This window comes from Silurus meridionalis, chromosome 22 (genome assembly GCF_014805685.1).
Source record: "Silurus meridionalis isolate SWU-2019-XX chromosome 22, ASM1480568v1, whole genome shotgun sequence".
NCBI lineage: Eukaryota > Metazoa > Chordata > Actinopteri > Siluriformes > Siluridae > Silurus > Silurus meridionalis.
Genome location: NC_060905.1, coordinates 15,165,847 through 15,178,354, shown reverse-complemented (window position 1 = coordinate 15,178,354; position 12,508 = coordinate 15,165,847). Strand labels below are relative to the sequence as shown.

At 39.8% G+C, this 12,508-nt stretch overlaps 1 protein-coding gene across 3 annotated transcripts in view; it reads left to right on the top strand.

The window, feature by feature from the left end:
* Positions 1 to 12,508, top strand: part of asb4 (ankyrin repeat and SOCS box containing 4) — a 12,979-nt gene continuing 471 nt past the window's right edge. The window contains exons 1-6 of one of the 3 annotated variants that reach the window (XM_046834543.1): positions 1 to 365; positions 2,776 to 3,075; positions 3,494 to 3,984; positions 4,076 to 4,189; positions 5,390 to 5,594; positions 6,125 to 6,161. In XM_046834543.1, coding sequence (XP_046690499.1) covers positions 227 to 365; positions 2,776 to 3,075; positions 3,494 to 3,984; positions 4,076 to 4,189; positions 5,390 to 5,575 — 1,230 coding nt within the window. In that variant the 5' untranslated portion in view covers positions 1 to 226 and the 3' untranslated portion in view covers positions 5,576 to 5,594; positions 6,125 to 6,161. Of the gene's footprint in view, positions 366 to 2,775; positions 3,076 to 3,493; positions 3,985 to 4,075; positions 4,190 to 5,389; positions 5,595 to 6,124; positions 6,162 to 12,508 lie in introns of those variants that run through there. The other 2 variants (XM_046834542.1, XM_046834544.1) reach the window with 2 other exon arrangements.

The window sequence follows — 12,508 nt, the reverse complement described above, 5'->3', positions numbered from 1 at the left end:
TGTGTTCAGTGTGGTGACTGTCAGTGAGGTGATACAGATACAATAATTTATCAAGACCATAATATAATTCCAGGCAGTGGATTTTTTTATACTGTATTTCTAATCCCACTAATGTTGAACAGTGCTTTATGTTGGCTATCTCCTGCTACTCTATAAATAGTTAGAGGGTCTGTGGGTCTGACACTCTGCTCTGCCTGGCACTTGACTGTGCGGATCCGCTGACAGCATGAAGCCACGCTTTCTGTCCGCGCTGCAGCGCAACGACGCCGCTGAGGTGGACGAAATCTTCCGCACCAGCAACTTTGATATAGACACCGTGTTCGACGTGGAGGACAGGGGAAGAGTTCTGGCGTCCTATAAACAAGGTACCTTCTGTCTTTTTTCTTGTTCCCTTTTCCTTTCCCTTATCTTCTTTTTTTTTTTTTTTTTTTTTTTTTTTTTTTTTTGAGACGCAAGCAATGACCGAGTGCTGCCACAAGATGGCGACACCGTGCTGTAATTAAACACTATTCCAGTGGTTTTACTTGGCACCTCCTTCAGGGGCTGCAAGTTGTTTTTAACAAGCATAAACATATGCAATGTTGTCATGAACAACAAAACCAAAAAAAGCTAAGAAAATTGCAGGCCCCTTGCAATAAAGCTAATCAAACTAGGAGTACTTTTATAGACTAAAACAAAGTCAAAAATACATTTTCTATCCGAGTACAATATTATTCAAATATGGGCCATAGTACAGTATTTAGTCTATTTCGTAGAATCATGGTGATTTGATTTCCAGAACATGTATAGGTTTTTATATTTGCCAGGATTAGGCCTATGGGCTACATTGCCAGCTACTGCACTTCCTTGTTTGTCACATGTGACTGGTCTTTGACACCTGCTCCTTTTCACCTTGATTAGCACTTGTATCTATAGCTTTAACCTTCATCACACTCATTGTCTCTCGTGTGTCTTCCATCATAGTTGTTTTTGTCTACAGGCTTAGACTTATTGTTCAGGTTATGGTTGTTCTTTTCTTTGTCTCTTGATTGTTCTTTTAAATCCCTCTTATATTTAACCTAATAATTAAATAAAACTGTTGGTAAATCACTAAACATCTAGAATGACACCAAAATCCTAAGGGACCTGCATTTTTGAGAAACTCTGTGTCACAAGTCATGAATTTGGAGAAGTGTTGAATCCCACACAAGTGGATTGTTCACATGAACTACTGTTCTAAACACGATTCGGAAAGCGGTGACTTAATTTCACGCTTGTGTAGTCTAAAGAAGTTGTGCTGGAAGAAGCACAAGGCTTGTTAATGTTTTGAAGAAATTAAAAATGTGCTCCTGTAAAAGAATTGCTGGAGAACATTAGAGAGAAGGACTCATCTATTTCTATCTAACCAGGTGCTTGTTATAGCTCACTTCCAGCAGGTGTGCCTCAGAGCAACATTTAACCTCTAGAACTGATCAAGAATGCAGCTACGTGACTTGTTTTCAACCGTCCTGAAATCTCCCATGTCTAAAACTCCCTCCACTGGCTTCCTGTTGCTGCCTGCCTGCATGAGATTTAAAACACTGAGGAGAACTCACGAAGTCACAGCCCACTTACCTCAAAGCATGTACTACACCTTGTGTTGATCCACGCTCCCTTGGATCCTTTACCACTACTTGACAGGCACCTGGGTGGTGGAATCAACTTCTCCTTGATGTCACTTGCAGTTTTCAAACAATGTCTACAGGCTTTAAAATTCATTTCAATTAGCACTTAAATAAAAAAAAAGTTTTTTAAGACTGATTCTATCCCACTGTGAACAAGTATCAGGATGTATTTATTAATAAAGATTTGTCTTTAAGTTTCTTTTGATGTGGAAGCTCAAATGTTATGAGGAAGAAACCTTGAGAGGAACCAGACTCAAAAGGGGAACCCATCCTCATTTGGGTGACATCAAGACTGTGATTATAGTCTTTAAACAATACAGAACACTGGAGAGTGAGAACTAACATGAGCACTCCGAATGTGTGATTATGAGTAATGTTCATTCTACAGTCTTATACAGTTATTTAAGGTTGTGGAACCGGGAGCTACTGAGCAACTCATAAAATAGCTCAACATTTGAGATCATCAAAAATCCAATATCAGCTTCTCCGTGCCAGAGCCTTTAAACACTCAAAGAGGTCCAATGTCCAAACTCCACATGAAGTGGAATCCAATTGGCACTGGTACATCTCTAGATGGTAGATAAATAATATTAGACTATCAATTAAAGTGTTCACCTGACATTTATTGATGCTGTTTCAGAGTGGAATTAATGTAATTATTTGTGACTGTAGGTTAAAAAATGGATCCCACCACAAACACAGCATTTGTTGCTCATTTTCATAGAAAAAATATACCCTACAGCATGAGAAACTGCAAAACGGAGATGATTGAAGACACAAGTGTATGTGACGATCCTTTCTGCAGCATGATATGACATCGATTATGATATAATCGATGTTAGGGTGCATACATTATTAGTTAGGTTATTCCGCGTTCACTTCAAAAACAGAAGAATAAATAATTTAATCAAATTTTCTCTGAATTTTTTTTTTATATTCTCCTACTTCTGCTGTTAATTAAACTGGGATCAAGGATATATTTCATATATTTTGATAAATCTCAGTAGTCAAATATTTAAAAACTCTTGTTCTCTTGTGTATCATGTCTCTGTTTATTAGTTCTACCACCCAAACCTCCTTACAGTGTTCTTCAATTTTGTGTTTTCCTTTTTCACTGGATTGTTCACCACAGGCTACTGGCTACCAGAGCATAAGCTGGAGTCCTCCTGGGCAATGGGCATTCACATATGCATGATGAACAATGCGGTGGAGAGTGCCTTAGTGCTTCTGCAGAGAGGAGCAGCGGTGAATAAAAAGCCCAATGGAAAAACACCGCTTCATGTGGCATGTGAAGTATCTCATGCTGACTGTGTGAGTCTGCTGCTTAACTGGGGGGCAAAGATCAACAGTGTTTCTCTGAGTGGACACACCCCATTGCATTACTGCATCAAGGAAGAGTCAGTGGAATGTGCCAGACAGCTAATACTCAAAGGTTTGAAAATCCCAACATGCAGAACTCTAGATTCAAGCTTAATGTATATAAATTTAACAGTTAATGGAAAATTGGCATTTGAGTGCTGATATCGTTTAGATTGGAGTACCACTACTGGTGCATTAGAGAGCCAATTGCCTTAAGCTCTCAAAGTCCAATTCTCCTCGACCTCTAGCCTGTTTTTAAAGGATTTTGTAGTTTTTATATGAAAGGTTCATAATTTTCAGATGAACTATTTCTGATTTGGGCCATGTCCTCCTGGTAATATCTGGAAGTGGTAAGCATGATGAATGAACATTGCAACAGATGGCCTACATTCATGAAATTTGAAGTACAAAGTGACCGTTATGCAAAGTATATATAATAAAAAATGGGCAAAACATTACAGCTGATTCCCATCACATCCCTTTTACTACAGGAGCAGACATAAATAAGCCTAGCCAGAACCATGATGAAGATACTCCATTACATATAGCCGCACGCCTCGGTATCCCTGGGCTGGTTGGCCTTTACGCTTCGCACGGTGCTAAGGTGAATGCTCCCAATGCCCTTTTGGAGACCCCTTTAATCACTGCAGCATTCTGGGCGATGGATTCCCGTGAGCAGACTTACAGTGAGCAGCACCATCTTGTCTGCCGCATGCTTTTGGATTATGGAGCCAAACCAAACCTCCAGGAAGAAGACAAAAAAACAGCACTGCACAAAGCCTCATGGAACTGCGACGAAGCGCTAATGGAGATTCTGCTCGATGCTGGGGCCGATCCCACGATCATGGACATGAACGGCGCTGGAGCCCTTCAGTATGTGCTAAATGCGATACGGATGAGACCTTACTGTGTGCCATATCGCTGCTTCCAGCTCCTGCTTAACCACGGAGCAGCCAGAGTCTACCCAAAACACTTCCACAAGGTTACACAGTTACAGTACCTTTGCTTATTTACCAGTATATTTTCTTCCTTATTATTTGGTTGACTAACACTTTGTGTATTCTGTTCCTTAGGTGCTGCAGATTTGCCATGATGATCCCAAGACAGTGGAGGTGATGGCAAATTCCTACGAGCATCTTACAAGTACCACAAAATGGAAGAATGCTATTCCTGAGACAACATACAAGGTGTGTCAGTGAGGCATTAAATGTTTGGAAGAGGTGGAGAAGGTGAAGGAGTTCAGGTACCTGGGGTCAACAGTGAAAAGTAGAGAGTGTGTTAGTGAAGTGAAGAAAAGTGTGCAGGCAGGGGGGAGTGGGTGGAGAAGAATGACAGGAGTGATTTGTGATAGAAAGGTATCTGCAAGAGTAAAAGGAAAAGTTTCTAAGATAGTGGACTGACAAAAACACAGGAGGTGGAGCTGGAGGTGGCTGAGTTGAAGATGCTGCAATTTTCATTAGGAGTGAAATGAGTTTATTAGAGGGACTGTGCAGGTGGGACGTTTTTGAGACACATGAGGGAGGCGAGATTGAGATGGTTTGGACATGTGCAGAGGAGGGACATGGGGTATAACGGTAGGAGAATGCTGAGGATGGAGCCAACAGAAAGGAGGAAAAGAGGAGAAGGTTTATGGATGTGGTGAGGGAAGACATGCATGTAGTTGGTTTGAAAGAGGCAAATGTGGAGGACAAAATGATTTGGAGACAGATGATCTGCTGTGGCGTCCCCCCAACAAAAGAAGTCATCGTCCCCATCTATCACTTTTAAGCATTCTTTTAAGCACTCAACAGAGGATTTGCCATTTATAAAGGTTTTCTTGTAATCTTTGGAAGCTGAACCATTTAACCATCCAAATGAATTATAAATAACAATTTTAAAGCAGGTTTGCACTAATATTTAAACAATATCTTCTTCTTCTTCTTTCGGTTTCTCCTGTGAGGGGTCGCCACAGCGGATCATCCGTCTCCAAACCCTACATCTGCCTCTTTCAACCCAACTACCTGCATGTCTTCTTTCACCACATCCATAAACTTCCTCCTTGGTCTTCCTCTTTTCCTCCTTCCTGGTGGCTCCACCCTCAGCATTCTCCTACCGATATACCCCATGTCCCTCCTCTGCACATGTCCAAACCATCTCAATCTCGCCTCCCTCACCTTGTCTCCAAAATGTCCTACATGCGCTGTCCCTCTAATAAACTCATTTCTAATCCTGTCCATCTTCGTCACTCCCAATAAAAACCTCAACATCTTCAGCTCTGCTACCTCCAGCTCCAACTCCTCTCTTTTACTCAATGCCACTGTCTCTAATATTTGAACAATATACATGCACATGTACAGTATACTCATTATCAGTAATGAACTTTAAATTTCTCTCCTTCTTACATTAAGAGCCACAGGATGTTTTATGACTCGTTGTTTGCTGCCTGCACCAGTCCACGCTCTCTGCAACACCTGTCCAGATGTGCCATCCGCACGGCAATGTCTTGCCGCTGTCATACGGGTATTAAACAACTCCGACTGCCTCCACCGATCAAGCGATACATACTGCTCGAACCAATGGGAATTATATACTAGAGACTGCATTGGCCCAAAGGTGAATTTCCAATGTGCCAATCTCAAACTCTGGCCACATGAATTCCTTGTGGGATATAAGTGCTCTCAGGAAAATGCTTAGACTTTGCACAGCTAGTCAAACGTTTTACCAAGAACCTACATTAACAATAACAAATAACAGGGTGAGGAGAAATACCCAAGAACTGGCAAGTCTAGGTGTGATGTGTATATCTGAGGTGTGATAAGAATATAAGAATGTATGTATGTATGTATGTGTGTGTGTGTGTGTGTGCAGAGGTGGGAAGTACTTAAGTAGATTTTTCTGGTATCAGTATTTTACTCCACTAACTTTTTACTTTTACTCATTACATTTTTACACAAATATCCGTACTTTTTACTTCTTACATTTTCAAAACAGACTCGTTATTTTAGTTTTAATCCACTGATTTGGTGAAATATAATTATTTTATTTTCACTGCGTGCCGATTTCAGCCGAACAACCGATTTCCTGTTACTGCACGTCTTTTTCAATCCACTGGTGTATAAAGTCCTGACTCTCACTTACCACAGAAGGCAGTAAGAAGTTTGGGGTTAATGTGGATGAGACAGAGGGAGTCAGTGATGTAAACATGACTGAGAACAGAGACATTCCTGATCATCATCATCTTTTCTCTGCTTGTGTTCTATATGTGGATCTTCAGCCTGGACACATTCATTAGGTAACAACAGTTTTAATTAGTTTTGTATTTATATATTTATATATATTTTTGGCTGTCAAAATTAAAATTATTTTAAACGGCACGAAATTTTTTCCTTTCTTTACTTAGATATAAAATAAATAAATTAACTTCAGACAAAAATATTTTTAATCAGTAAACTTTTGTTTTATTTCTGAGTCTCAAATCAAACAGCAAAATCCGCCATGATTCTCACAATTAACCCTCCGGTATCACCTCATTAACTGTCCGTGTGGAAACATAGCAAAGGCTCTAAATGATGTCCACACGTCTCTGCACTGATATAGCCTTTATATTTAATCACATGCTGTAAATATGATACATGTTTAACACCTCCAAGCTACCAGTTTTGGGCACCTGAGCAAGCCTTTAACTCACTACTGCTCATTTAGTAAATGAGATCATTAAGAGTCGCTCGGGATAAACACTTCCAACAGGAAGTGGCTATATCTCGCTATCTTTGTCTCTCTATTTTCTTTATCTATTTGTCTCTGTGTCTCTTTTAGTAAATGTCTCTGTCTCACTGTATATGTCTCTCTCTTGCTGTCTCTCTATTTGTTTCTAAAGCTGTGTCTGTGTCTCTTTGTCTTTGTCTCTGTCTTTCCTGCTTATTTTCATGTCTAACAAAGTTTTGAGTTTTGAAGTAATGCCATTAGTGATCTATATGGAAAGACTTTCCTGGTTCGATTCTTACCTCTAGTTTCATATTGAACATTATAAGAAGTTTTTAAAAACAGAACAATGAAAGATCATTAAAATTGGTTGCTGGCAAATCATGGTATATCAGTGGTGCAGGTGTTGGAGATGTGGTTCTTGTAACTGAGTCACTTCTCATGGACTTCGAGTTACTGAGAGAATGTACAGGAAGGAGACGTTTTGACCCTCTACCATCATGATCTAAGAGAAAACAGTGGTCTCTTAACTATAGAAAAGCCAAGAGTCCAATAAGCAAAGGCTTGTTTACCTCTCCTGTGTTGGTGTAATGGTCAGTGAAGTGGTCTCTGCTGTCTGACTTACCTGGTTCGATTCCTATCCCTTAGCCTTCCTTTAAATTGTTTAAAAAGTTTTAATAAAGAACTATAAAAGGTCCTAAAAATCAGGTTCTTGCAGGAGATCCTGTGGCTCAATTGGAAGAGCTTTACCTCTGGGTTGAGAGGTTGCCGGTTCAAACCCCGGCCAGGGCTCAAAGTTAAGAATGTGGAAGGTTCTGGTGGTCGTAGTAAGGAAGGTGTCAGGAATGGCTGCGTGGAAGGTTGGATGTGGTTTCGGAGGGCGTATCCTGAAACAGGGGGGCAATATCCGGGCATCTGCCCCCCCAGCGTCTGAGAAGCTGAAAACAGGGGGTTATGAAGCAAAAATGTTCAAAAAATTATCGACTTAGTTTTGCATATATAGGGAAAAATTCTGCCAAAAACCTATCACCCTCACTTTTTCTGAGGCATTGAAGCAGCAGGTCTTCACAGCCTTTGTTTAGGGTCAACTACCTCATTGCTCACCAGACACTACTTTCCACACAGCTTACCCAGTGTGGGGACAAGCCAGATTCGAACCAGCAACCTCTGAGCTCAGAAGCAAGGCTTTTATCACAAAGCCATCAAGTCCCACAACACACGTTCTTTTTTTTTGGGGGGGTTTATCGTTTGTTTCAGGCTTCAACGCAAGAAATTCAGACCAAACAGAAACACAGAAAGCAGGATTCGAACCCTGAACCCCACCAACAGCAAAACACCAGTCTTAACCCACTGAACCATCGGGAAGGACCAGCTGCAACAATTGTTTAGAGCAGGTCTATCTTTTCTTTCATCAACACAAGAATATAATGCTAAAGACAGACATAGGAAGCAAACCCATAACGTGACTAGCAGGGACAAAGCAGGATTCGAACCCTGATTCACACCATTAGCAAGGCACCAGCATTAACCCACTGAACTATCAGGAAGGACAAGCTGAGAAGCTTGTTTAGAGCAGGTCTATCTTTCTTTTTAACCCATCAAAACAAGAATATGAAGATGTAGGAATCAGGAATTTAACCTACCTCATGACTAGCAGACAGAAAGCCAGGTTTGAACCCTGACCACCAACATTAGCAAAGTACCAGCCTTAACCCACTAAGCCATCAGAAAAAAACAGGATGGGAAGCTTGATTAGAGCAGGTCTATCATTCTTTTCAAACCATCAACACAAGAATTTAACGAAAGATGTAGCAAGCAAATACAGATGTAAGTAGCACAAGTTGAACCCACATTGTAAATAGCAGGAAGAAAGCAGGATTTGAACCATGAGCCCCACCACCAGCGAGCTACCAACCTTAACCCATTGAACCATTGGTAAGGACAGGCTAGGAAGCTTATTTAGAGCAGGTCTATCTTTCTTTTCAACCCATTAAAAACAAAAATATATCGCTAAAGAAAGATGTAGGAAGTGAATCCTGATCGTGACTGGCAGACAGAAAGCAGGATTCGAACCCTGAACCCCACCAAAAGCAAGAAACCTGATTTAACCCACTGAACCATCAGGGAAGACAGGCCAGGATGGTTGTTTAGAGCAGGTCTATCTACCTTTAAATCATCAACACAAGCATATAAAGCTAAAGAAAGATTTAGGAAGCAGGAACATAAATTACATCACAACTAGCAGGCAGAAAGCAGGATTCAAACCCTGATCTTCACCATCAGCGAGGAACCATCCTTAACCCACTGAACCATGGAAGAGACCAGACTGGGACGCATGTTTAGATGAGGCACAAGCCTTAAACCACTGAGCGACCACTGCTGAAAAGCATGTGTGCTTTTTGGAGGGTTCATACTTTGTTTCATGCCAGCGCAGTAAGAAAGAAGGCATGTAGGACTGGCTTTGAAACCTTATCACCAGCGTGGACTATATTAAGGACCATATTCAGGCACAAGCCTTAACCCACTGAGCTACCACAGAAGTGCCTTTTTTTTTGTGGAGTTATCTTTCATTAAAGACCAGGAAATCAAGAAATTAATCCAACACAGAAAGGACAGAATTGAAATGTTTTCAGAGTGGACAAGGTCCAGAAGTTTTATTTACCAACACAGCAACCATGAATCAAACTCTCAAACTCATCCTTGTGGGGACCCTGACAGTAACCCACTAGGCTATCACATCCATCCATCCATCCATCTATCCATCCATCTATCTATCTATCTATCTATCTATCTATCTATCTATCTATCTATCTATCTATCTATCTATCTATCTATCTATCTATCTATCTATCTATCCATCCATCCATCCATCCATCCATCCATCCATCCATCCATCCATCCATCCATCCATCTATCATGTGAGGTCCAGTTACAGCTAAAACAGGTAGAAGTAATAACTACTTTTTACTTAAGTACATGTGAGAGCCAAGACTTCTTTACTTTCACTTGAGTAAAAAAGTTTAATCAATACTTCAACTTTTACCCGAGTATTTTAAAACATGAGTATCTGTACTTCTACTTAAGTAAAGGATGTGTGTACTTTTGCCACCTCTGTGTGTGTGTGTGTGTGTGTGTGTATGTGTATAAAACGGTTAGGGTTAATCCAGGACAAGACAAATCCAGGTTTATGATTACTAACAGTCTGGAACTGATTAATCAAACAGGAGCACAGTCAATAATGAATAATAATAACCTTAAATAATTTCCTAAAATGTACCATTTTATTTATTTATTTATTTTTTAATACATTTGCAGAGTATCAGTGATAAAAATGCCATTTATCTAAGTCTCCAAACTCACATTGTACATTTATCAGATTTTAATGAAACAGGTATAAGCCATAGGATTACAGGACAGATTTCAGAAAGTAAATCATATCTGAGAGATTACTTCAAAATAACAGAATAAACATAAGGCATGCTGCCAGCAAAGCTTTATAGCTGGTACATGAATGGCAAGTGACTTTTAAGGCACTACCAACCCAGAAGTTTAGGAATAATCAGGGGAGTGATGATGTGCATTCATTCCTGAATAAACACAATGTAATGCAGCTTAGTTTATTTATATCCACTAGTTCCCATTAGTAAACACTGCTCAGACTGTCACTGACCTCAGCAAGCTCAAGGATTCCGATCAACCATTTACTCTGAGCCGATCCTGTTGTGAGTGTAAACTTGTGTCACCTCCTGCTGCTGACTCTCACTGCTCAGAGGTCAGAGGCCTGGGTATGTTTGCGTGTGATCTTAGGAGAGAACGTGTAATCGCCAACACAGTGTTATCTGTAAGTAATGACTTTCCTCAGGGCACTTTTTTCCATTCAGAGCAGAAAAAGCAGCTCATAACCCACCGTCATCCCAAAGATACAGACCACTGCAACAGAACAAAGACTGAATAGCATAAAATATATATAAATACTCAGCTATGTTGTTGCCACTGGATAAAGGTTTAGTCAGAGACGATGGCGTTTTTGAAAACAGCAGCTTGGTGTTGCTATGTGAAAGGTCAGGGAGTGATTACAGAATCAGAGTTAAATAAGATTGTCGTGTGGCCATGTGAGTGTTAGCTACTGGAGGAGAACTGAAGAAACAAATGAAGCCTGACAGAACACAATGTCTAAGGAATGTGGCTGAATTCCAGGACTACACTCCTTAACTCCATATGACAGAATGCTTGCTGTGCTTTTGAAACAGCTGTGAGTGGGAAGGATATGTGAAAGGATGACGAAGCAAAAAGTTTGGAACAAAATGAACACTGTTAATAACAGCAGGTAAAAAATAGCAGGATTTTAATAAAGCTGCTTTCCTCTTTAAACTTTCCACATTTGGTATTGTTGCATCCTGGAAAATAGGTCTAATTTGTATTATTAAATAGCATGGAGGCAAATCGATCGATTTTGCTAAATTATTAACAAATAAACCAAAGGAAAAAGCTGCCAGCTGCCATCCAATGTCACATAATTTACTGTGACCTAAATACACTCGTTCCTAGAACCCATTGGGATTTTTTTTAGAAAGCAAGCTAAAAAACGTCAAAAGTCCAGAACAAAGTTCTAAGAAAAGACAACATTTTGTATGCTGTTTGACCCCGCTCGAATGGTTTCTCTGTGTATTTTGTACCAAAAAAATAAAGTTCAACCAGGGTTCACTCTAACCAGTTAAAAATATATAAATGAGCAGAACCTGGGAATTTACCAGTGCTGAATACTTATTTCTGCAAAATACACCATATTAACAAAAGTATTGGTTTCCACCCGTGTTTTTTCCACACAATTGGGAGTCACACAATTTTTTAGGACCTCCTTGAATGTGGCAGAATTAAATTTTTTCCTTCAGTTCACCACAAACATTATATCTTATAACATTATTTCGGTGGGGGGAATTTTTTTGATGCTATGGGAACATTCATTTTATTTTTTCCTAATTAAAAAAAATTGTACTACGCTGCATTTATAATATATGAACAAAAGTATCTGGACACCTGACTTTTTCAGCTATATGTGACTCACAATATTTACTTGAACTAACAGACCCAAAACTGTTCCTGCACAAATGTATGGTTTACACTGGTTGGTGTGGAAGATCTGCTATAGAGCTCTGTCCTCAACTCTATTGAACACCTTTGGAATGAATTGGACTGCTGACTGCACCCCAGGCCTTCTCACCTCACTTACATCAGTACCTGACTTTACTAAATTTCCAAAAGCACACTCCAAAACCTAGTGAAACATTTTCCCAGAAGAGTGGTGCTTATTAGAACAGCAGATGGGGACTAAATGTGGATTTGGATGTTCACATACGATGGTCTTATGGTCAGCTGTCTGCAAACTTTTTTAAATAGTTACAATTATAATATAATTTGATTATATTGTGAATAAGATATAAACAACCCTCATCACTTCGGTATTATTATTACTTCTGTTCAGACACATAATCCGAATTATATCCATTTCAATTGCAAACATATCAAAGAAATCAGGAAAAGTTGAAGGGAAAGTCGAACACTACGTGCACGTATACTATTACTGACTGTAACCCATCTGTTGCTGTCCACAATATTTCAATGCCCTTTGCCCTGTACATCTAAAAGAGACCCATGTAAGATCACCACAGAGCAGTTGTTATTGGAGTTATGACATTGAAATGGTAGTGTGCGTCATGCTGGAACTATGGGAAGTACTACAGTGTTAGGCTTTTTAAGCAGTGGGTGCATGTAGTGGCCATTTAATCAAAATAATGCTGATTATTCCTATTTACATTGCGTTTTAT